Below are 25,770 nucleotides of genomic sequence, written 5' to 3' on the forward strand. Positions count from 1 at the left end.
TGTGTGTGTGTGTGTGTGTGTGTGTGTGTGTGTGTGTGTGTGTGTGTGTGTGTGTGTGTGTGTGTGTGTGTTTGACAGCAGCTGACTAGGAGTTATGACATCCCCACAGCAGAGAGAGGAAGGAGAGGCAGCCTGGTTAATATTTGTCATGGCAGCTGGTGGATGGGAAACAATTCAATCCCACTCACTAACCTTTATTTAAACACAACAACGAATCAGATTCAACACAAACGACTGCTTCTGCTGCTGCTTCTGCTTTGGCTGTATTTTTAATGGCATCCACTCCAGACTGTGTTGCTTTTTTTACTCCCTCCTCTTCCCTCCTCCTCCTCCCCCTCCTCCTCCTCCTCCTCCTCCTCCTCTTCCTCCTCTTCCTCCTCCTGATCATTTCATTTCACCACCAAATGCAAAAAGGAAACGTTTAATAGAAGAATCCAGCGGGCCAGAAGGAGGAAGGCTGAAGTGAAAACAGTGTGTGTGTGTGTGTGTCTACAATCACACCTACCCACTCAGTCACATGCACACACACACACACACAAACACACACACACCAATGAATAATTACTGTAATATTCCTGTGATGTTTCTGCAAAGCCTTATATTGAGCAGAGGCTCTTTAATGAACATTTAATATGGTTTCTGATTGACTGAATGATTATTTCAATTATCTATTAATCTACCAACTGTTTTCTTGATTAAAATGTCAAAAGAAAATGATGTGATGTATTCATATTCCAAATATATTCAGTTTAATTTCATATTTACCAAAGAAAAGCTGCAAATTCTCATATTCACAAAGCTGGTAACAGAAAATTTCTAACTTTATTGAAATTACCATCAAAATAGCTGCTAATTAATTTACTGTCATGAACAAACAGATTGATCGACTATTGATTTCCGCTGTATTTCACATTATATCACCACAACATTCACATTATATTTCAACAGGGGCTTCAAATGTGCTTTTATAGTTGCACTTAATAGTATACTTCCTCTATTGCATTGATTGTGGATTTTTGCAATCAAATTCAGGACAAAGTATCACATAAACATCTATCATAGGAAATGCATTGCAATTATAGCACATTAAAATCCATTTTGATGTATATTAAAAGTGCATTTCTCTATAATGTCCCAGCAGTAACTTGTTGGTTGAGGTATTTCCACTAGTGTCCCTTTAAGAAGTTTCTTGCCTATAGGATCCCCCCACCTCCCCTACACACACACACACACACACACACACACACACACACACACACACACACACACACACACACACACACACACACAGGCTATATGCACATTCACACACGCTCACACAAATGCACACGTGCACACACTCACCTTTCATCTCGCAGCAGTCCTTGGTTCCTCTCTGGTCGGTCTTGATTGGCAGCTGGAGCAGGGACTTCAGGTTGGTCATGGAGGTCAGGTGTCCACTTTGAGGGCCACTTCCAGCCGGGTTGCTGGCCCCAAACTGGGGGCTGGTGGCCCCGGCAGGGAGATCCGGCGGTAAGAGCTGAGAGAGAGGCCTTGACATAACTTCTAGGGGAGGAGGAGGGGGGAGATGAGGGGAGGCACGGGGGAGAGGAGGTGGAGTAGAGCAACCTGCAGACTGTAAGTTCAAGATCAAAATAATCCAATTAGTGACACTAATTGACAGGCGCGCCGTCAAAAGGTGTGCGGACAGGTGACGCCTGTGTGCGCTCAAGATCTCCACCTGATATCCCACTTCTCCGCCCGTCCCATGAAGAAATATGAGTAAAGAAACGAAATAAAAGAGGGGGGTTTATCTCCAAAATGGCACCATGTCGACCGAGTCTAATTCATCCTCTCAAACTGGCTGAGCCCTCTGGAGTTGCTGTCACGTTTTCTCCCTTTAAACAAACTCAGCTCCGCACTAACAGACGCACGCAGGAAGACAAATTCAATCCCGGAGGCGCAGGAGTGAGGTCCCCTTTGAGTTTGTGGAGATATAACGGCGGCCGGTCCGTCGGTCGGTTGGTCGGTTGATCGCGCGAAGAATTATGAGTCCGGAAGGCAAAAAAGCAAATAGAAGATGAAAACAGAAATAAACGCGGATGTCTGTAGTCCCATGCAATGAGTGGAGAGAGAGGATTAGAAACAGTACAGTAAACAGTAGAAGCGGAGTCGAGTCGCGGCGGTGGGAGAAGTCTCCAAGGTAGAAAAAGATGGCCAAAAACAAACAAGCGAAAAATACAAGATGAAGGAAATAAAGAGATCCCCCCCAAAAAAATAATAATATCCAATAGTATGAGAGTCAGATAGATGGGGCTGATGGCTCTTATTTTCCTCCCCCTCTCTCTCTCTCTCACTCTCTCTCTCTCCCTCCCTTTCTCCTTCTCTCTCTCTCAGTCAGCTGGAACCAACACGGGCCGCTCGTGTGACGTCACCGCTCACGGGGGAAAGGCGCTTGGGGGCGTGGTTCGTTTGCATTCTGAGACCACGCCCCCGGCAACACCGCCTTTTTCTTAAAGCCACTGTAACGCCTTCACTGCATATGTGAAAGCTGGTAAATATGAGCTTCCATATTAAAATAAGATTTGAGGGGTATCAGGATAAGGAATGAACAAATGAATTTTGAATGAATTTACCTGATTTGCTTATGTTGTCTCATTAGCTTAAACCTGCAGTAACTCGTTTATTTTGGCTACAACAAGTTGTGTTGATATGGTAAACTTGTAGACACACATCCACCAGTTACAACACAACATTAGCTTTAATAATCCCAGTGTTCTCCTTTTAGCTCTGGTTTTGGTCTTGATCAACTCCTGAGTCTACTATGTTCAGATAGGTACTTACTGTATCCGTCTGCTGTTTGGTGCTAAGCAGGTAGTTTATGGTGGGATTTTAGAGCTGTTTCACTGAAAATATCTACATTCTTTAGGCTGGAAATGACCCTCTGTGAGTAATGAGAGTGAACTAAAACAGTAAACTTATGGTCTGGATAGTTAAACAATGAGCCAGAATTCACCATAAAACTCTGTAAAGCAAGCAGAACCACAAATTCAGGTGGTAATTCACTGTAGGTTCATTACTGTGAGCAACTCCTTTCACATTATCACATTGTTTTCACATTGTCATTTGATATATTTTTAAAATATTGGTTATAGCCTTTAAGGACGTACAAAGAATTGTTACAACAATCTGTATTACTACAAAAAAATGTTCAACTTGGTTGTACTATAAAAAAAAAATAGAGACACTTTGCCTTGTCAAATGAAGCGAGTCCCACATTTAATTCTAGTTTTAAACAAAAAATCCACAGTATTGTTAAATGAATAGAATTTTTTTTTAACTTCTTTTTGAAACTCCATAATGAATATATGTATGTGTATATCAGTATCAATTCCTGAGCAATGCTAAATAAGGTTACTTGTAAAAACTGTACATTGAGTTGTATTTTGGTGACACTTCGGCGGAAGTCCCTCTATATTAAGGAGTACACAAGTGTTTATTAATGTATTTTCTGAATAACTATAACTTCTTTTGTGGGCACCAACAAGTGGAGGCAAACCTATAAACAGATAATGAATTAAAATAAAACACTGTTGTAATGATATAAAATGTCATCATGACTTCATGGCAGAAGATATAATTGGGTAAGCCATCATGATATAGTATTTTTATCATCTTATTTTTTATGCAACTGTTTATTTATGACTTAATTAGTTTTTCAGTCCCTGCAGTACATCAAGTCACACCACATTGAATGATTCTGGTTCTTGCTTTTAAGTGTCATTTTCTGTTTGCTGTTTCCTCTCTTAGTACCTGAACGCAACACAAATTTGCATTTAAAATACAACACCCCCTTGTAATTTCAGCCAATAGCAGATAACAGCTGGGACTGTTGCGTACCAAGTACCCGCCACCCCCGAGCTGTACTCCGCTCCCCGCCCCTCTCCTCTTCTCTCACGCTGTCATTTAAACCGAGAGGCCAAAACAACAGCGAAGACCAAGGAGCGAGAGTCAGAGTAAAGTACCACGACCAGTCTTGAGACGTAGGCATGTTTGCTGTTTTACTGCGCCCTCCCCACCCCACCCCCCACCAAACTCACACACAGACACACACACACTGACACATTTATACCCACAACGTGACAGAATTTGAAGGCTGAAAGTAGCTGTGTATTAGAAGCAAACACAAGTGTCAGGTGTTTTACTCCATTTTGTCTGTGAACGTAACTTCAGTTTACAGTCGTTAGAGATACAACCGCCATGTTGTGATTTGTCAGGAGTGTAAGATGAAAAACTTGTTTATTAACGTTTCTTTCGATGGGTTGAGTGGTGTTTTTAATTATACAGTAACTGTAGGCTGTAAAGTTTTAAAATCATCACATCTAAAGTGATTAAACTGTATCTAATACGATGAAAACGGAGGTAAAAGCCACGACTAGACTGTTTCTCTCCCCACTGGTTGTCCCTATCTCAACACCAAAGAAGCACATGGCTCCGGCACGCGCCGACTGTTGCCTACCGGCGACTCTGCCGCGCTGCGATTGGCTGAAATTAGGTCACTCGCTGCCGTTCTCGGCCTTCTATTGGCTTAAAATAGGTCACAGTCTCCGCCCACAGGTTTCCCCATGCCACTGCCGCGTGAGGGGCTGGCTGGAGGGGGGGAATAAGAGGGAGGGAGGGGGGTGTCAAAAATCAATTAACTAAAGATCCATAAAACATTTTTTTTACTAAGCTAACTAAAAAAAAAAAAAAAAGTATAATTAAAAAAAAACATACATTAAATAACTACTATAAAATTACAATAATAAAAAAATAAATAGAAATTGAAAAGATAAAATAAAATAAAAGTACAAAACATGATGTCATATATTATTATCTAACATATCAAATGGTAAATTTTACTTAACTAATTCAAACAAAAAGTACATTTAAAAAATAAAATATTACACAAAAAATGTCAATATAAAATAAAAACGAATTAAGAACGTTCTTGTTTTGTTTTGACAATTTAATGTTTTTCTTTGTCATGTTAAGGTGTCAAACTATTTTTCAGACCTGATAATGTAGCAGTGGTGGAAAGTAACTAAGTACATTTATTCCAATATTGTACTTAAGTACCATTTTGAGGTTCTAATATTTTACTTGAGAATTTCCATTTTCAGATACTTTATATTTCTTCCTCACTACATTTTTACAAATATCCTTTTACTTCACATTTAGCTTGTGAGTTACTTATCAGATTAAGATCTTACATGGATGTTAATGCATACTGTTCCTGTGAAATGAATGGCAAACCTGAAACGTCAATAATATCCTAACAATAATAATAACAGCCTATTAATTTATTACAGGAGTAAATCAAACATAAACATAATGTGTTTCTTGTTGATATTAATTTGACTGACTCATGAATCCGTTGCAGCAGCTGCACTGTGAGAGCAGCAGTTCCTAGAGGGACCTGGAGAAGCCTGCAGGTCCTATCTGGTGACAGAGTGCTGTCAAATATACATGACAGGAATGTGTTGGTAGTAAGAGGCCAAAATAATCTTTGTCACTCACACACATATATACACACACACACACACACACACACACACGAGTAGGAGTGTGTGTACGCTGGCATGCATCAGGGAAAGTGTGAAACAACAGCTTGACTCCACTAATGTGTGATTCGAGTTTCATGAGCCGTTTCGAATTGAAATTATTTTCCCCTTGGTCCTTTCCAGCTCTAGTTTACTGTCTATTCTATTGTAATGGCACCATCTAGTGGGCGACTGGTGGTAATGCATCAAAACATTACAGTCGTGCACCTTTCCAACCCATGTATACAAGGTTCCCCAGCCAAAAAAAAGGGGCCGCTGTGTGGTCAGGCCAGCTCACCTACTACATGCCTCAGCTGCACAACACCTTAATTCCTGTCACTATACCTGGAGCTCTCTGAGTCTACACTTGTGTGCGTGGGCTTTATGCATCAGAGAAAAACCATTTCAACACCCCTATAGTAGAGGGATGGATAAAAATATACACGATGTATTAATTATCTAAAACAGGCTTTGAGGGGATGGATGATGGAGTCTTAATGGCATTTTACAGACAGTTGTTGGTAGTCCATTTAATAAAGTGCTGGATCCTCCTAGACCTAAGGCTTTGTGGAGGGTCGATGGGAATAGATAAGTAGTTTAATAGCAGCTGTGTGCTGTCTAAATACAAATATTTATTGCTAGAATATCTGCTCCTAGATCATCCATTGAGCTTAACCACACCAAACTAAAGCATAATTTTGTCAGTTTTTACCCACCTTATAACTAATACTAAGACTGACTGACAGAAGTCATTTCTCTGAACTACCGTCACCATTATACCAACTTGCTTGCCCATGCAAAAATTCAGCCATTTTAATTAACTTTCTCAAATCTACACTAACAGATGCTTTGTTAGTAAAAGCTTTGAAGAGTGAATGGTCAACTTTTCAATTTAGAATCTATTGTGTTTATCAAGTTTTGAACTGTGAAGAACACATATTTCTTTAATGGACCTGAAAGTAAATGAACATAGTCAAATAATAAAAAATTAAATTTGCAGTTTTTTTTTTTTTTTTTAATACCAGCCCTGATCGTTCTTATCTAAATCAAAGTATACCGAAATTAAATACACTATGTCCGATGGTTTAAAAGAGACCACTTCATCCGTAGAAAGTTGTTCCAAAGAAAACACATTCTCCTGAATATCTGTGACATTGTTTCTGGAAAGTCAATGCGGTTGAGTTTTTTTTTAGTAATTTCTTCAATGTTTCAAAGCGACATAAATTAAATTCCATTCACCTTCATTGTATTGGGTTGGAGGTAGAAACTTCCGAGGTGGATATCGCAAAACCTGGGAACATTTTTTTGAGATTATGGGAGGTGGATCTTGTGTCTAATTCAAGTGGAACACAGGTGGGAGTGCTTTTTAAAAACTCTTGTCTGTGGTCATGTATATTTTAGCATCTGGAGCTCAGTCACCATGTGCGATCATCCATGTGAAGTTTGCCAACACAGATTCATACTTTTTAGATGTTTAGTTATATTTTTATGTTATTTGCAGAAATTTCAGAGCCAAAGGTGAGTTTGTTTTCCACTCCAACGTGTCTCTTTTGGGCACTGGGCAGTGATGTATGAACACACCAACTAGATCACCCAGTTTCTCAACTTGACTTCATTTAAAAAAAAAAAAAAAAAATCACACAATGAAGTGATGAAGTGAAGTCCATGACAACACATTTCTGGAGACATAAGGCGCCATTCTTCCACTTTCCCCCAGTGTTTTATCTAAATAATGTAGAGCCTGCTTGATTGATGTCATCTGTCAGGTCACAACATTTTCACAATGGGTTTTTTTATGGGTAGTATTTTAAAATGGATATAATTTGTAATCATTTCCAATTTTTCTAAAGATTTCCAGAAGTAATTTGGTATTAATTACAGGGAAAATTATGTGTTTAAGACTTCCAAATAATTCACTGCAATTAAATGTTAGTGCACCTAGGAAGTCTTTTAGCTTGTGCATAAATATGCATGAAATGCAATATTTGTCCACAAGATTGCATAAAATTCAACCTCCATGAAGAATTAATTTTCCAAAAATAAATGTGTTATTAATTAATATTTGCTTGTGTTGAAGTGGACATTTTCTTTCAAGGAAATTACTATTTTTCCTACAATTAGTACCAAATGACATTGTTCTTTTGAGGAAACCTTGTAGGAAATTATAAAGTGTTGCTTAAATTATTGTTCCACAAGTTTCAACATGATTTCTATTATTTCTCACAACCAGAAATTATGCCTTTGTGGGGAAATTTCAAATACCAGCTTTTAACATAACAGTGGACGTAACATTTCAGATTTTTTTTATTTGATTTGAGGGTTTTCAACAACTCACTTTTAGGCAAAGAAAAGGATAGTAATTTAGTAATATTACATGTTTTAGTTTTACAGAAAAAAAGAAAAACACGTTTGGACAGGACCTAAGTAATGAACTATGTGTACACGCTTTTGTTACAAAAAATTGGGCATAATTGTGGCAATGAGGGAGCAGGTAAAAGGGGTGCAGGGAGGGGGAAAAAAAATATCACATCGATACATATACTCATCCCGCTGTTTTACAAAGATAGCCCCCAACTCGTTCCCTCCCACCCATACAATACCAACAATGATAAAAGAAATGATACTTGGAGTAAAAAACAGCAAATAATCAATATATAATAAAATATAATACGAATTGTACAGTACACTCCGGTTATTTCTGTTGTCCTTTTCAAATCCTGAACACATTAACAGTTTGAGTCGTGTTTTCTCTCCATCCACGCCTCTTTAAAAAATGACAAAAGTAGTGTACATTAAAAACAAGATCACCAACACTTTACTGTTTTGTCTTAGCTCCTTTTTTTTCCTTTTCAGTCACTTTAGCACATCAACTAGTACTGCCTTTTGTGCCGGATACGACTATTTACTGATGTAAAAGTCATTTTCATGAGGCTCTTAAGTGGGGTCAGGATTTCTTTTTTCATAAAAAGATAATTTTATCTTGAGGGCAGATTTCATCTCAATATAAAAAGAGAGATTCTCCACTGGGGGTAACAAATAAACACATACAGAGCAAGAGACGAGGACTATACTGTTTAACTGTGAATAATGTGAAAACAATTTGTAAAAATAAACTGGTACTAAAAAGGTACCTCACTTCTACAATAGGCATCCAATCCATATTGATGCGCAAACACTGCTAATGGGAAAATTACAAATAAAAAAACAGGATGCAAAGGAAAGTGGATGAATGCCTTTGTCAAATAGATGCTACTAAAATTGTCTTGTGGTCTAGAGTTCCTTCACCTTTGGGGAAGAGGAGACAGATACTTAGAGTGGTTCTGATTTTGGGCCTTTTGAAGTCCACGCTAATTTATCGACCACCTCTGCTGTAGTAAGTTAGGATTGTATACAGATTTAACCGGGGGTGGGGTGTGGGGGTATTATGGGAGTTACACTAAACCCTCCCCATTCTCCCACCTCTTTTTGTTAAAAACTTGCTAGCTCTTTCTTGCTGCTTCTTGGATTATTTAAAAAAAATAAACATCAAAAGAATCTATTCTAGAAAACTGTTTTTGTTTTTTTTACTGACTGTACTCAGTCAGAACTGTTGATCTCTCAGGCTGGACCAGAACTGGAACTGTCAGCTGGACTGGTGACTGGTCACTATCTGACTGGTTATGAGACGATGGAGATTTTATCTTCATCAGTCCCCAGTTCCCGGACCCGCTGCCGGCGCTCATCCCTCGACAGGAGAACTTGTGGCGAGCCAGGAGCCGGGAGTTCCAGAAACGGTGTCGGCATCTGTGGCACTGGAATGCAGCTTGTTTGAGATGCTGGCCCCTGTGTTTCAAGGCTTTGTGTAACGAGCCGGTGCGTCTTCCACACACCTGGCACCGCAGTCGGGCGTGGCGGCCTGAGTTTCTCGGCGGGTGCCTGATGGCGTGGTGGACCAGCAGAGAACCGTGCTTGGCGTATGTGGTGCTGGGGCAGATCGGGCAGGGGAAGCGCTTGATTGGGATATCCATTGAGGTAAGCCCGGTGACTCTGACGGCGCCCCCGGACCACGACTTCACTTTCATCACGCCGCCCTTCATCCTCAGCTGGGCCAGGAGCTTTTTTTTGTTGAGCTGTGCCTGCAGTTTCCCTCTCTTTTTCCTCAGGATCATCAGCTTCCTGCGGGTGTCTTTACTCAGCGGGACACCCACCAGCTTTCCGTCTCTCATGATGCTGTGGATCACCACTCGCCTTTTTTTCTTTCGGTGCTTTCTTGTCTGTCCATGCCGTTTTTGGAAGTTTTTTGAGCGGTAGTGAAAAGGGTGCTGCAGCTGGGGTTGTGGTGGCGGTTGTTGTTGTTGTTGCGGTGGTGGTGGTGGCGGGGGTGGTGGTGGTGGCGGCTGCTGTTGCTGTGCAGAGGCCCCCTGCTGCATGTGAGATGAGCCAGTGTAGTTGGAACCTGAACCTGCATCATAGAAGAGGGGCGAGTACCCGGAGGGTTGGGACTGGCTGACGCGATGCCCGTTGCGGTCGATGCCATGCTGAGAAAGCTTGTGCCGCACTAAGCTGTTGGAGTAGGCGAAGGCTTTGCCACATACTTCACAACGAAAGGACTTTTCCAGCCCGACGCCGCCACCATGGACAGTCTGTTGATGTGCCGTCAGGTGGAAGTAGTGGCGGAATGATTTCCAGCACACTGTGCAGGTATAAAGCCTCTGGGAGGGGGTGCCCGATGTTGGAGACTTCTCTCCTTGGGAGCAGGAGGAGAAGTAGTCAGAGTTTCCCGAGTTGGCGACCTGACTGAGGGCAGCAGCAGCACCTTTGATTCTCCTCCCCTGGTTGTCGATCTCCCCTTTCCTGTGCAGCTTCCCGTGTCGCACCAGGCTCTGCGCATACGCAAACATCTTGCCACACAGATTGCATTTGTAGTTCTTTTGACCAGAGTGCACAGTCAGATGCTTGGTGAGGTGGAAAGGCTCGCGGAACATTTTGCCGCAGACGTCGCAGGCGTGAGGTTTCTCCCCTGTGTGAACGCGGTTGTGGCGTCGCAGGGTCTCCGCCCTCCTGAAGCGTTTGCCACAGATCTGACATCCATACGGCCTCTCTGAGCCATCCCCAGGAGGCGCAGGGCTCCTCCTCCTCCTCACGATGGTGCTTGGGTCCCTTTTCTCTCTGGGCTTCCTAGGCCTCCTGGGCTTCGTGTGGGGTTGGCTTGGGTGGGTTAAAGGCATGGTGGAACCGTTGAGGCTGGACGTGGATGATGGACCACCCATGTTACCAAACCCCAACCCCCCCAGCAGGCCTCCGATGATATCCCTCCTCTCTCCTTCCCGACTCTCTGTGTTAATATCACAGGAAGCCGCGGCTGCAGCGGCGATGGCCGACATCGCACTGCTCGTGACCTCGTCCTCCGAATCATCCAACAGAGAGGAGAGGGGGAGGTGTGGCTGCTGTTGCTGCGGTTGGTGGTGGTGGTGCTGTTGCTGACTTTGAGGGTGCGGATGAAGAGTAGGTGCTAAAGGGGCCTTGCGAAGTGTCTGGCTGGTCATTTCACTGGCTAGCGTGCTCTCTGATGAGTACAAAGACGAGGACTGTGATCGTCTGTAGTCGTCGACGCTGCTGCTGTAGGACGACTGGTTCTGGTAGCGACTTCTGGAATAATCTGTTGCATACTTGTCATTAGCCAATGCCGCAGCATCGTTTGAAATGCCTACCCTGTTTCCGCTGCCTCCCATTTTACTGCTGCTGGGGTTGGACGATCCACTCCCTCCGCTGCTGCCCCGGTTTTTTGAACTTCGGGGAGGTTTGCCGCAGGCGCCTGACGCAGCGTGATTGAGGAGAGAGGTGCTCTCGCGGAAACAACGTCCGCACGCAGGGCAGCGGAAAGGCTTCTCGTCGTGGATCTTCTCGTGTCTCGTAAGTGACTCTCGGCGGTTGAAGGACTTTTGGCAGATGGTGCAGACAAAAGGCCGGTTTTCTGAGTGGGTGACGCTGTGCTGGATGAGGTGACCCCTCTTTTTAAATCTCTTTCCACACTCACCACAGCAGAATATCCTCTCTGGGCTGGGGGAGTTACAGTCCGACTTCCTGCTTTGGCTTTCTGGCGTCAAGCCGTGGCTGCGGAGATGCCTTCGGAGGCTGGAGAGGTGGGTGAAGGTTTTACCACATTCACCACAGTGGTAAAGGGGTTCTGGTTCGGGCTGGCCAGATGAACTGGTACTGTGGCTCTCTTGGGATTTGGACAACTGTTGGTTACCGTTGGCTACAAGCACAGAGGTGGAGTTTGAGGAAGGGGGGGCAGACGAGGAGGAGGAGACGGTGGAGGATGACTGTTGCTGTGAGGATGATGAGAGAAGAGAGGAATGCGGTGGCTCGCTTCCGATGCCACTTATCCCAACTCCCCCAGATCCTCCTCCCACAAGGCCTGATGAGGAGCTCTGACTGTGCCCACTTGAGCTGCTGTTATGGCAGTTACTAACACTGCTGCTGCTATGGCTGTGGCTGCTGTGACTGTGGCTACTACTGTCTGTTTTCCTCTGGGGCAGGTAGCCCGCCATCGCTTTCTTTCTCCTGCTTCCTCCGCTGGAAACCGACGTGGACGAGCTGTCTCCGGACTTTGATGCATCGTCTTTAGAGAGGGACAGGTGGAGTGGAAGGGGGAGGGGAAGGCCTGCCTCTTGCTGCATTAGTGATGCTATCTGGTTGGAGGAAAGGACTGGAATGCCTTGGAAATCAAAGCCACCCAGTGGGGCAGGCTGGGGAGCCGGGTGGAGAGGGTGTGGATGGTGAGTGTGGCTGTGTGGATGAGATAAGGCATGAGGGGTCAGCTGCTGTTGCTGCTGCTGAGGCTGTGGAGCTGTGTGGCTGTGGCTGTGGGATGAGTGGAGGGCGGGGGGAGGCGCTAGGGCCGAGTTTGACTCAGTGGCCCCTTGGCTGAGGCCCAAGCCTAAGTGGTTGTGAGTGCCTTGCTGGACCAGGAACTGTTCCAGGCTGCTGTTGGTGGGGACTCCAGACAGGAAGTACTGGTTGGCGGCGAGCATGCAGCTGAACTGCTGGTGGAGGCTGCGGGGATCAGACTGGCCGACTAAGGGGACTGCAGTGCTGCCAGAGGGGTTGTTGGAGGCTGAAGCAGAGGTGGAGGGAGAGGGTGAGGAAGAGGAGGGACCAGGGGAGGGCTGCGGGACAGAGAGACCTGGATGCAGCGGCGGAGGCGGGGGCGCAGGTGTGACGACACCCCCGATGACCCCTGTACCCCCCCCACTGCTGCTCCCACCAAAGTCAAAACGTCCCATCCCGGAGTGGAGCTGCTCCTGAGCCAGCGCAGCCTCGGCCGGGTGGAAAGGCCGCAGGAACTGGGGGTACCCCGATGAGGAGCTCCCGCTGCCGCTCCCGCTGCTACTGCTCATCTTACTGGACTTCCTGGAGCTGTGAGACGATGAAGACGACTGGCTCTGGTGGGAGATGGAGGGGGGGGCACTCATCTTGGCGAATAATGATGAGGAGTCAGCGAAGGCGTTACTCCGAGTGCTCTGGAGGGATCCAAGGCCGAGGCCGGAGAGGAGGCTTCCAGAGGTGTCAGCGGAGGGCTGGTGCTGCTGCTGGAGCTGCTGCTGATGCTGTAGCTGGACTTGCTGTTGGTGGCTCAGTTGTCGTTCTAACCCAAGGCCTTTGAACTGATGGGCTTGGTGTCCACTAAGCATCTCTAAAATGTCCATGGGGTACTTGCTGAACTGGAACATTCTACCAAAGCAGCTGTGGCTAAGTGTCCAAGGCCAAACTACCTTGAGCACTTAGTCAATAGTTGCTGGAAACAGCAGTGAAGCTTTGTTAACCTAATAAGGTCTGATTTTCAGAGGTAGTCCCGTCGTGACCTCTACCCCCAAACTTCAAACAAGCCGCTGTAATCCACAAAAAGCCGATGCTTATGTTTCTTACATAAATATATCAACAGAGAGTAAAAGTTTTACCCTCCATTCAAGAGTGAAGCCTTCAAGTGCTTCTGTGGGATGTTATAAAAAGGGTCATAAATAGGCAATATACTAAATTATACTAAAAAACTGAGTCTGTAGTGTTTCTTTACTAAGTGTTCCATAACCATGTGCTGAGTTTTCAAATCAGGTCATGAAGCAGGAGTGTGTCCGCTATTTCCGTGGAGGACGGACCATTGCTTCAGTGCCCTCCTGTCCCTTCATGGAGTTCTTCTGGGAGCTCGAGGAAAGAGAAGGAGAGGAAGAAACATTAATGTCAGGAAGTGATTTAGTGACTCGATACTGAGAAAATAGACTAAACAGTTTTGGCACAGTTAGTTCAGAAACACTGTCTTGCCATCGGTTCTTAAAGCTGGATGCTGAACATCACAAAAGGAACTGCACAAATAAACAACTCATTATTTTCTAACGCCTGTAGTTTCTGTTGCTGTTGTACTACTGTATATTATACATTTATATGTTTTATAAGATTAATGTATTTATTCTTTTCAAAACACATTTTCCTAAAGAAAATAAAAGCGTAGTCGGGGTCGCCTACATTTTTGGCTAAAAATATAAGCCTGTTGACAATGTCTGACTCAAGATAAGATGGAAATTAGGTCACTGCCTTCCCTCATCACACTGAATACTCACTCAGATGCCCGAGCAGCTGTTGCACAATTATTTTTATACGAACTCTCTGGAAATCTTGGAAAGTGCTCTGCGTTTGATCATTTGTTCAAGCAGGTAAAATGTTTTTCCTTCAGCTGGTTTCCTAATATCACACAGCCTGAACCCACTGAACCCAGAGTGCCACACAACAGCTGCCGTAAACTTAGAGCTTGAGTTTGTGCCAAGTGTTTTCTTTAATGTTTTATTTTTAATCTTCATTATTTTTATTTTGGATGTTTAAATGTGTTTTTCAGTCACCGTTTTAATGTGAAAGAGCAGTTTTATTCTCATTACTGTTTAACTAAGAATTCATTACTAGACATAAAGCTAAACATAGAAATCATTACAGACAAAACTCATCCACTGGTTTCCATTTGTTAAGATGAAATCTTGGCCCAATAATAATTGCGACAATTACTTATTATACTGGTTTTCTACTTTTAATATGGCATTAGTTAAATAATCTGAGTTGCTCAACAGATAATTAACAAGCAAAAACTTTGATTATTAATCATTTCAGTCATTTTTCAATCAAAAAGTCTAAACTATTCTCTGGTGCAGCTTCTCCCCTGTGAGGATTTGCTCTCTTAAGTCATTAAAAGACAAATATCTTTGGGTTTTAATCTGTTGATCAGGCAAAACATGACATTTGGAAACATCACCTTGAACTCTGGGAAATGGAGAAAAATAAATAATTAATCAGAAAAATAATCGACAGACAATAAAAAAAATATTGTCAGTTGCCCTTTAGTTGCCCCATTCAAGCACGTGGAGACACTGGCGAGTGGGGCAAATACAGCCAAATACAGAGGGAGAAGAGAAGAGAGCAGCGGCCCAAAATGCCATGACTCCTGCACAGCTCCACACACACACACGTGCACACACGCACACACACACACACACGCACAAAAAACAAAAGGTGGTTTGGTGGACAGTTTTCTGTGCGCAAGACGAAAAACACAAGCTGCTAGGAATCAACATTGAGGCTCGGCAAATCCCTCCTGTCAAAAGTGCAATCTGATATTTAGAGGCTGAAATTTTCAATTAACTTCGCTGATCATGTTCCTGTTTTGTTTCTTCAACCTCCAAGGTTTTTTAAAACCAATTAGGAAGAAAATGTATTCATACAAATGTGGGTTGGTGCGTGGAGCAGTAACTTGATACTGTAAACCCATCGAGGAACGCAGCACTTCACTACCAATATAGAAACGGATGCTTCTGGTGTTATTTCTAGCGTATGATATCACTCAATTACTTAGCATCCGACACCTTGAGCATTTACAGCTGATTCAGATAACATCTGACTTACCGATAAAGCCTGTCTATCAAATCTGTTATTTCTGTGTGTCTGCAAACTGCGTGTTTACTGTCGCACAAACAGTGAAACACCCTCAACTTCTGATTTACTGTCAAACAAAACAAAGGAAAGCAGCCAGTCCTCACAAATGTAACACTAAAATAAATACATTTGAGTATGAAAAAAAAAACCCATTTAAAATCATAAATTGATTAACAAATGACTTCTTGATTAATTTTCTGTCAGTCAACTAATGGATTCGTTGGTTCGATTAGTTGTTTCAGCTCAATAATAATGACACCATCACCCATCCAAACATCTTCAGTCCTTCGTTCTTTAAAGGAGTCCTCAACATTTTTAACCCTAAAGAATAAATCTGATTCAACACCATCTCCTGAGTCTGAATACTTTTGACATCAATCTGCGACTGAGTGCAAAAGCAACTTCATCTAAATTCTGCTCAGTTACCAGTTTGTCTAACTGGGATGGCCTGAAATAAATGGCACCCACCTGCTTCAAGGATCTGTGCGATCATTCGATTTATCAATCGATATTTAATCAGCAACTATTTTGACAATCGATATGCATGACTATGAAAACACCTCAATCTTGATCTGATTGCAATGATGCTTTTCTCTCTTTCACTGTGGGCAACAACCTGCTGCTTTTACTCCTGAATAAAACATCAGCATAAAAGCCCTGACCAGAAATAATCTTGTGTTCTTGTGCGTCTATCTTTTGCTTTTTTTCTGTGTGACATATCTTTATAAAAGCTTAGGTTAAGTCTGCTCTTCACGCTGACCTTGCCTGTGCACAGAGCACTCGACATGAACAGCTATCCCCTGAGACAGAAACCAGAGAAGCCAAACATCCTCATATGTGCCGTCACATCTGCGTACAGCCTGAAGCGGAGCACAGCGACACTGAGGACTCATAACCTGAGCTGATCATGTATCTGAGATATCTTTGAAATACAGCTGTAATTAAACTTACAAAACCTTAAAAAACTTTAATGCTGATTTCCCTTTGAACAATATTAAGAAGAATATATAAAAGAGAAAGTTGTCAGAAAGCTGATGAAGCAGTGAACTAAGCAAACAGATGGTGGCACTGAGAAGAATGATGCTTCTGTTCTCCACCCTCAGGCTTTTCTAACAAATATGTTCCCCTTATAGAAGCTGAATTCTAGGAATCAGATATTCAAAGAACTAATAAAACATTCTGATCAACCAGTTTAGCTGTAGGAAAGAAACTGCCAAAATAAACAATAATCAATTATAACTGTTACAAAAAGAAAAAAAAAAAAAAAATCACACTCACAATCTAAAACACAAACTCTGCCGTCTTAGTGCAAAAGCAAATTCATCTAAATTCTGCTCAGTTACCAGTTTGTCTAACTGGGACGGCCTGGAATAAATGGCACCCAACTGGTTTAAAGATCTGCTATAACTAGAGCTGCAACAATCATTCAATTAATCAGTCAGCTGACAACTATTATGGCAATCGATTAATCATTTTAGCCACTTTTCAACCAAAAATTCAAACATTTTCTGGTTAATGTTTCTTGAATCAGATTATTTCCCATTCCTTTATGTGATTATAAACTGAATACTTTTAGGCTTTGGTCAAAACAAGAAATTTGAAAACATCATCTTGGGTTTAGGAAAAATTATAGTTAACAAATGTCTAACATTTTATAGACCAAACGATTAATCAGTTTAATGAGAAAATAATCATCAGTTAATTTTAAAATTCAACACACCTGGTTATGTGTTGAGGCAGTGTAATTTAGCAAAGAAAAACATGTGGGTGCATGACATTAACAATCTAATAAACTACAACCTGAGGAGAAAATGTCATTTCAGGAGATTTATTAATATATCTATAATGAATCATATATATATATTTCAGTTCATGAGGCAGTGAGCTCTCACATCTGTTTCTAAAGCTGCTGAATTTCATTCTAGCTAAATACCAGGGAACTAGTTAGTTTACACCTGTTACACCAGGTGAAGGCATGTAGCTAGCTGTTGGATTGATGAGTGTGGGCTCAGAGCTGAATCTGAGAGTGTCAAGTTTTATTCCAAACTAATCAGCATAGCAGATGAATGTATTGATTAGTGACCTTTTCTCCAGAGAGGAGAAACTAGTCTGCGCGTCACCTGCTGCTGACTGACGGAATAAGAACTCTCAGCATCAGTGACACATGACCACCAATCCAAGATGTGCCAGGATTTTCCTTCAACGGGTTCAATGTGAAAACATTTTGCAGCATTTTGGTTGTTAAACGACACTTTTCATCCCAACTGTTTGCAACGCTTAGCAACCACCTTTCAAGTGTGTTTGCTACAGTTTGGTCAACATGTTAGCTGTGAACACAAATACAACTCAACAGAGAAAAGTGGGGAAAAATAGTTTTCTAAACAAAAACAAAAATTCTAAATAAAATAAATGAATACTAGATAGTAAATTGAAAGACGAAGCCTGAATGCCTTCTGTCATTTTCAACATGCAACCTTATATCTGCAGCTACAACCTAAAGTTTGATTTACTGTTGTGACAGCAAACATTTTTTTAACTGAGGGTCTTTTTAATCTCTTATTCCATTACATCAAATTGAAATGTAAATTAGGAGCCTAGACAGTTTAACAAAATGATGTGTTACTGGGTGAATATCATCAACACAGTTAAAACAGGAGTCTTGCAGTCCTAGCTTCTCTGCGCTCTCTTTTTATTATCAATTAATCTGCTGATTATTTTTTCAATTAGTCAACTGTTTTGTGTATTAAATGCCAGGAAGAGACATCAAGACATCCAGTTTACTTTCATTTAGTAAAGAAAAGCAACAACTTCTCATGTTTGAAAAGCTACAAACTGCAATCTTTTTTTTTTTTTACTTTTGCTTTAAAAAAAAAAAAACATCTAAAAAGAGTATTAGATGCCGATTAATTTTCTGCATATTGACCAACTCATTACTCAACTATTTGAAATTGCCTTTAGTTGTGATTCGGTCTATTTGAAACATGTTAGGAAAACATTTCTTAGCAGCTTATCCACATGCACTAACACTGCGTGTAGCATCAGTATCCGCACGGCTTTCTTAATAGTCTGCATCAGGAAATCTGATCGTTTCAGAAACGTGCTTATTAAACATCTTTCTTATGCTTAAAATAAAAAACATAACATCAGATCTTAGCTTTACAGTGCACAGTGGGGTGTCTCAAACTTTTTTTAACCTTTGACCCATTTCCAGTCTCAGAAATCACACGACTGAGTTATGATATAATTTTACATGAAATCTACATCTGATTAATAATTATTAAATACAAAACCTGCTGTATTATACTTTCAAGGGCACACAGGGGCTCAAAATACAGACAAGGACAAATTAACAGAAAAACCAGAAAAAATGAGTGAAGAAAACAGAAAATGGAGACGCCTCCACACAGAGAATGAGGGGTCACTGATGGTTTGATGAGTATTAAAATGATGTGAATCATATGCTGTGACCTTCAGTCACCAGATATCAACCCAGTTGAACACCTATGGGAGATTTTCGAGCAACGTGTTGGACAGCACTCTCCACCACCATCACCAAAACATTAACTGAGGGAAGAATGATGTTTATCCCTCCAGTAGAGTCCACTTGAGACTTCAAGCCTTTCTGGCTGCACATGGTGGCCCAACATCTTAGTAAGACACTTCATGTTGGTTTTACCTTACACCTTAATTACTTTTCCTTTTTTCAGTATTACGGTTTTAGGAATCTGCTGCGACCTGGGCTGCATTTCAAGCGACCCCATGTAGGTTGTGAAGCTCTGTAGTATAGACTACCTAAAAAGACGTTTTGTTGTTGTTACACTACAGACAATATCATGAAAAATCAATAAGAACTTAGATCGGTTTTCTGTTGGGCTACAAGCAATGATTCTTTTCACTAGCCATTAACCTACAGATCACTTTGCAATTAATTGGTCTGTGAAACAGCAGAAATTAATAAAAAATGACCATAAAAATTTCCCACAGCCCAGGGTGATTGTCTGTAAATAGCTTTCTGTAATTGAGTAAAAGTCCTATACCCACAGGTATTTAGTTTACAGCAACATAAGAACTGGAAAAAGTGGCAAATCCTCACACTGGAGAAGCTGAAACCATCAAATGTTTGACAAGCATCTTTTGCAGATTATGATAAAAAAAAAGTTGCATGTTGGGAGATAACTTCTCCACATGTCAACACATGCTGTCAGTGTTGTTATCAGACAGTCTGAGCTGCAGATTCTGTATCATCTTCTGCAAAAAAGCAGCGACTTTTCATGTGTGCGTGTATTTAAAACTCCACTTTACTCTCCACTAAGCCTGCACTTTAAATGTTGATAATATCAAGCAATTTGTGATGAGAGCACACGAGTCAAACTGAGGCTAATTAATCTAACAGTTAAGTTTGCCTAATTGGAGCTGTGTGATTGCATCTTACCGGCTGATCCGCAGGTCTGGAGCTTCTTGCTGGACCTCAGATGTGCGTGTGAGTGTGCTGGAGGTGGAGGAGGACTGCCCGGTTTCTCCGCCGACAACCGGTACCTTCTGGCCCGACAGTCTGAAACAGATGCACCGATGTCCGAGCAGGTTAGACAGAAACAGATTACCGTTACCACTCACTGACCAGAGCCTGCTAGCATCCATCAATCAACTGCTCAAATGCTGCTTTAACGGTTCGAAAACTGATTTAAAAAACCACATTGTTTTAGCTGCAACTCAACATTCGGACATACAATGTGTTTTAAATGAAGCAAAATGTCTAATAGTGTTGCAATGCTGATTTTAACAACTGAACTGGCATAAAGGAGGTATCCCGGTTACATAGCATAGCGCTAGCAGCTTTAGCCGAGCCGTTAGCTTCGCTTAGCTTGGCAGCTAGCACGTTAGCTGACCGACTCCTGCAAGAAACGGCTTGTTTTTATGTTTTACCTTGAAACATACGACGTCTGGGTGCAACAAAAGCTCAGAAACACGGGGGTAAAAGTGTGAAAACATCGAGGTGGGAGTGCGCCGTTAGAGCGGGTTCCCTACTGCCTGTCAGCGGGGCCTTTTTCTTCATCCATGGAAAAACACAGAGAAGGGCCTGGCTCTCCATCGACCCGGGAGCGCTGCTTTTCACTCGCTAACAAAAACTGTTTCCGCTGGCCCGGCCCGATGTGTCCATTGTCTGCCGCCACAGTCCTGCAGCTCGCCTCGGCTCACGGCTCGTCTTCACCCAAACAGCTCCTTTGTTTTGTTTCCGTCGTGTTTTTCCCTCTTTTCGCCTCTGCTGGCTGTTTTCCGGCCCGTGTCGGTTTTAGGTGTCCCCCTCTGTAGACGACGGCTCCACCGATGCTGCTAGCGTTAAAATGGTAGTTTCCTGTCTGCATAATGGTTCCGGGTAGAGCCAGGCACAGGTTGGTCTGTCCAGCCGCGACCACACCGCCGCCGCTCCGTTCACATCCACCTCTGCCCCTCCGTTTGCAAAATATGGAGCCTATCCAGCATGATGCTCATGAATAAATAAAGCGTGTGTGTGTGCGTGCGTGCTTGTACGTGCGTGTGCATGCATGTTTGCGCTCCATTAAAAAAGATCTCACTGTGCATTCTGACACAATTAAGCCCCCTGTGAGTGTGTGCGTGTTTATGTGTGTGCGTGTGTGTTTTCACACTAAGTGTGTGAAATGTTAATTAGTCAATTAAAGATATCATTACAGTGCATGCTGCATAACATTACAAAGTGTGTGTGTGTGTTTGTGTGTTTTTGTGTTTATGTGTGTGTGTGCGTGTGTGTGTCATGCATGTGCTGCGGTGTGGCTAGCGCCCAATTTGCATTCAATTAAAGTTACCATTATAGTACAGTGTCTGTATATTGCTGCTGAGTGGGTGTGTTTGAGTGTGTGCACCCGTCTGTTTACTTTGTGTGTGTGTGTGTGTGTGTGTGTGTGTGTGTGTGTGTGTGTGTGTGTGTGTGTGTGTGTGTGTCTGTGTTTTGCGTACAAAAATAGTGAAAAATTGGCTGCACTTCTGTATGTGTGTATTTCTGCATGCATGTATTTCACACATGCACACGCACCAAATGATGAACCCGTTGGATTTTTTTAATTCCCTGTTGTGAGAATATAAAACACTGAATAAACAGAGTCTTATCAGAAGCTCAAGGGGACTATTAAAGGGTCAGTTCACCCAAAACAGCTACAAACTACACAGAAACACATTTATTCATCATGAGAGCTTTGCTGGAGTGTGCTGCTGTCACACCAAAACAAACAAACAGACAAACAGTTAATAGTTAATAAACAGTTTTATGAAAAAACAGTCAGAAAAGAAAAAGAAATCTTAGTCCAGTTTAAAGTTCTCCATATATTCATGAAGCTCACTGAGCTGGTGAGTAGACAGCAGAGAATCTCAGCCTGGCTCAGCCGCTCTGCCGTGTCTTTATCCCCTCCTGTAATTTCCTAATTTTCTTAGTTTAATGACTGTAATGAATTTAATAATTTGTGCTAAAGTAGTGGGTGGGATGGGATGGAGAGTTGATGTTCCCCTGTGTGAAGCCTCAAATTGCTCCCTTGGGTGTGGAAACACAGGGAGGTGGGACTGATTACAGAAACACAACAGTGCATTGAACACATTTCTCCCACTCATACTGTAGATCAAGACCTTATTCAAAACAGAGAGATCTGCTGCGTATTTAGGGCTGGATTATAAAACCTCAATACTTTGTCTATAAGTGTGTCTACAAGTGTTTTGAGTAGTGACATCAAATGTGCTCAGATTCTAAGTCTTGTTTACTTATTTTGTGATCAGATAGTTCCTGATTTTATTATAAATGTTGCCAATTTTAGTCTATTTCATTCAAATTGTTGATGCTTTTCTTTGAACATTTGGAAACTTTGGCTTCTTTTGTAAAATCAACATGAGGATTTTGTAGAAAAACATATTTCTGTTTCTCAGAAAAAGCATCATTGTGTTATGAGAACCAGAGCCCAGGCTCCATGTCAGTACTAGTATTAATACATTGCAGATTTTATGTCCTATGTTCAGTATATGATATACAGAGAGTATAGCTATCATATGATCAAGTGTGCTTACCATTAAGGTTTAGTCGTAACCGGCTGGCCCTATGCTGCATGTCATCTTCTACTAGAAATCATCACATTTGAGAAGCTGTAAACTAGCAAAGGTTTGACATTTTTGCTTCATAAACTCAAACTGTTCATTGTTTAACAAGACTGATGAATATTTGTATAATGTAGTGTAATTTTGTCAGTGGACTAATCAATTGATCAACTCATTGTTTCAGCACTAACTGTGAATATCAGCCTGTAATTGAAAAAGTCAAACAGAAAGAATCAAGTTTAATGACACAAGACAAACAAACAAGGTGTAGTGGGATTTTTTTTTATTGTTATTATCAATTAAACAGTATGATTTCTACAAACGCAAGAATTGATCACCAATAACAAAAGGGTTGCACATCTGTGAGACCTTTGTTTGAATATTCTTGGAAATAGACATAGAAGGGGATGTAATAAATAAATGTATCATACAATTTGAGGTATGCAGAGTAGCTTTGAGAATACAAATATGCCCATGCCTCCCCCCAGGTGGGTAACACGCACACACACATACACGCACACTCGTATACACACAGCCTCAAACATACAGGCACACAGTTTTATCAGGGGGAGCAATTAACCGAACATGGATTACAACATCTGTATCAGACCTTTGAAGGTATGAGAAGAAATGAGAGAGACATTAAAAATACAACTGAATGTTCATTTGTCGTTTATATTTCCCCTCCTGTGTTTTTTTTTTTTTGCCTCTTTCTGTTTTAAAAGTTATTGACACGTTTTCATTGTAAAAACCTTCTTTTCTAGTCCTGTCAGTCACAATACATTCTCCTCCACAAGCCGCTGAAGCAACAACTGCTGTCGCTAAAAAAAACACTTGAACGCAAATTTGTTTTTCCCCTTCACATGTATCGCAACTTTAAAAAGCTGTTAACACTGTACGTCGAGTCACTGTTGTACCTTGAAAGTTTTTAAAGCACGGATGAGAAAGTTGCTTAGAAAAAAACAGATCACTTTTTGCGGATACATATTTAAGTCAAACAGCAGCGACACAAGCTCATCAGCCGAGTGTTAATCAACACGCTCAGCTGTTCCGCTTCTATTCAAATACCAAAACTTGACACAATATAAGCCTTCAGTAATTTACATTTTCAAACATTTGAAAAAGTCCTCGCTTTGGTGAACGTAGCTCAACAAGAAAAGCTGTGATTGATCAATGTTCCCCCTTTTTTTTTTTAATTAAACGACGACAGGCCTTTAAAATTTCATTACAAGTTGATATGAACACGTAACGAGACTCGAGGTCGTGAAAATCGTCTTCGTGGGGCCGAAGACTAAACCCGAGTTTGGTTAAAAAAAAAAAAAATGAGGTTCAGCATTCCTAAGAAGAAGAAGACACTGAGAGAGTTACGCACACGGGCACACAAATTAAAACAGACGAATGTACATTTACACACATACACACCATGACATCATAAGTCAGCACTATGACATCATCGACACTGGCTTCTGACATCGTCATGCGGTTCGTCTTTTCTCTTTGATTGCATCATCTCTTTTTGTTGTCGAGAATACAAATGTTTTTCTTTTTTTAGTTTTTTTTTTTTAAATTCCACTATAAAGTTTGAATATTGAAAATCCAGGATTATACATTAAAATTCACAGAGATTAAAAAAATAAATACATGTTTAGACAAAAAATAAGTAAATAAATAAAAATAACGATCATGATAAGAGCGTTCATCGTCTGATCGAGGGGGAATCCTTACACATAATGATCATAAACCATTAACACATGAGCAACATGTATCATATTAAAAGACTAAAATGGCTGGCACCAATCATGTCTGTCTTTGTCAAAATACAACTCAGAGGGGAAGTTGAAAACCTCGAAGGAGGCCTCACGACTCCCTTAAACCCCATAGAGGGTAAATCCAGCCTAAACGGCTAGAAGGTCCATCTCACAGCCAGAAAAACTAAAAAAATGTACAAAATATGACATCATTATGGCCACCACTTCTCCCGCGACAATGCTATCAGGTGTGTTTTTACATGTTCCACAAAAGTTCATTTGCTTTGAATTTCCTTGCATGTTTATATTTTCTCTCTACTTAAGGAAAAAAAAAAGTTGGTGAACATGTGCACAAGCATGCCTCCTGACACTGACACGCAGAAGTAATGAAAATGTGAAGCAAACGCTGTACAGAGCACAGACACACAAAGATAATTCGGTATAGCCCTTGGTGTGAAGTGTCCATTGTCCCCGGCCTTGAACCCCGTCTACCCCCCACCCCCTCCCTTCATATGAGGTGAGCAGCTGAACTCGCAGGTAACATGTGGCGTTGTCGACGTACGGGAGCATTTGCTTGGTAGCAAATCAGTCGCGGAAAGTAGTAACCGACGACTCTCTACGAACTCACGATGAAAAGTTTAAAACAGTGTTTGAGGGATGTTTGCTTTGCCGGGGGCCATATCAAAATGTCTGAGCAAGGTTGAATCTTCTAATTTCAAAAAAATTGACTAATTATTACGCAAAGGGTCACAGCACAATGTTTCATAGATGATAAACACCCACTAGAGTTCACTGTACAAAGGCTTAAAGTTAGCTAGAATCAGACTGCAGTGTGGATGTTAGTGGATTTTAAGGCCCGGTCACACCAGGAAGAAAGAATATTTGGATTTAAAAAGCTTGGTGTTAGTTGTTGAACTACTGTAGCTGTAGCTGGTGAGCTAACCACTAAAATGTTCACCAGCTGGGTCACAGCATTAGTCAGTTACAACCTCTGTTTAGTATTAGTTTAGTATTATACATCAAGATTTACTGCAGAGGAAAAAGACAGCTTAACAAGCTAACAGGATTTCAAACTGACAGTTAGCAGTTAGCTTCTTAGCTCAGTCGCGACAATTTCACAAATTCTACTAGTTCAGAAGACGTATTTGTATCGTAAACTTCTGTCTTATAAGTATCTAAAAAACTATGTCTGTTTTGTGGAGATGTTTACGCTCCAACAGACGAGGTAAAATAAAAGTGAGGGGTGCTTACTCCATTTCAGACTCTCTGGCTCTCCATCCACTCAGCAGGGAGAGACAGTTTGTTATTTGTCAAATTCACTTCACAGTTCAACAAAGTTAAACTTGAAAGTAAAATAATTTATACTTATTTCACCCCTGAAGCCAAACCTAGTGATCTTACTGAAATGAATTCAT

General features: G+C 41.7%; 2 protein-coding genes across 2 annotated transcripts in view; both read right to left on the minus strand.

Annotated features, from left to right (window-relative positions):
- The window catches only part of LOC111233223 (hepatic leukemia factor-like), a 38,275-nt gene extending 35,935 nt beyond the window's left edge, over positions 1-2,340 (minus strand). Inside the window, exon 1 of the mRNA XM_022760990.1 lies at positions 1,345-2,340. Within this exon, the coding sequence (XP_022616711.1) occupies positions 1,345-1,540 (196 nt within the window). The 5' untranslated portion in view covers positions 1,541-2,340. The remainder of the gene's footprint in view (positions 1-1,344) is intronic.
- A 5,517-nt stretch (positions 2,341-7,857) lies between these two features.
- On the minus strand, positions 7,858-20,930 carry LOC111233220 (zinc finger protein 865-like). Its single transcript, XM_022760989.1, has 3 exons — positions 20,439-20,930; positions 19,948-20,067; positions 7,858-13,745 (listed from the first exon to the last, which is right to left on the minus strand). The coding sequence occupies exon 3, from the start codon at positions 13,274-13,276 to the stop codon at positions 9,125-9,127; it is 4,152 nt and encodes a 1,383-aa protein (XP_022616710.1). The 5' UTR covers positions 13,277-13,745; positions 19,948-20,067; positions 20,439-20,930; the 3' UTR covers positions 7,858-9,124.
- Between the last annotated feature and the right edge of the window lie 4,840 nt (positions 20,931-25,770).

The sequence above is a fragment of the Seriola dumerili genome, unplaced genomic scaffold (assembly GCF_002260705.1).
Source record: "Seriola dumerili isolate Sdu_G_001 unplaced genomic scaffold, Sdu_1.0 BDQW01000381.1, whole genome shotgun sequence".
NCBI lineage: Eukaryota > Metazoa > Chordata > Actinopteri > Carangiformes > Carangidae > Seriola > Seriola dumerili.

Coding starts and splice junctions, on each gene's coding strand:
- LOC111233220 (XM_022760989.1), bottom strand. CDS start 13,276: ATGTTCCAGTTCAGCAAGTACCCCATGGACATTTTAGAGATGCTTAGT.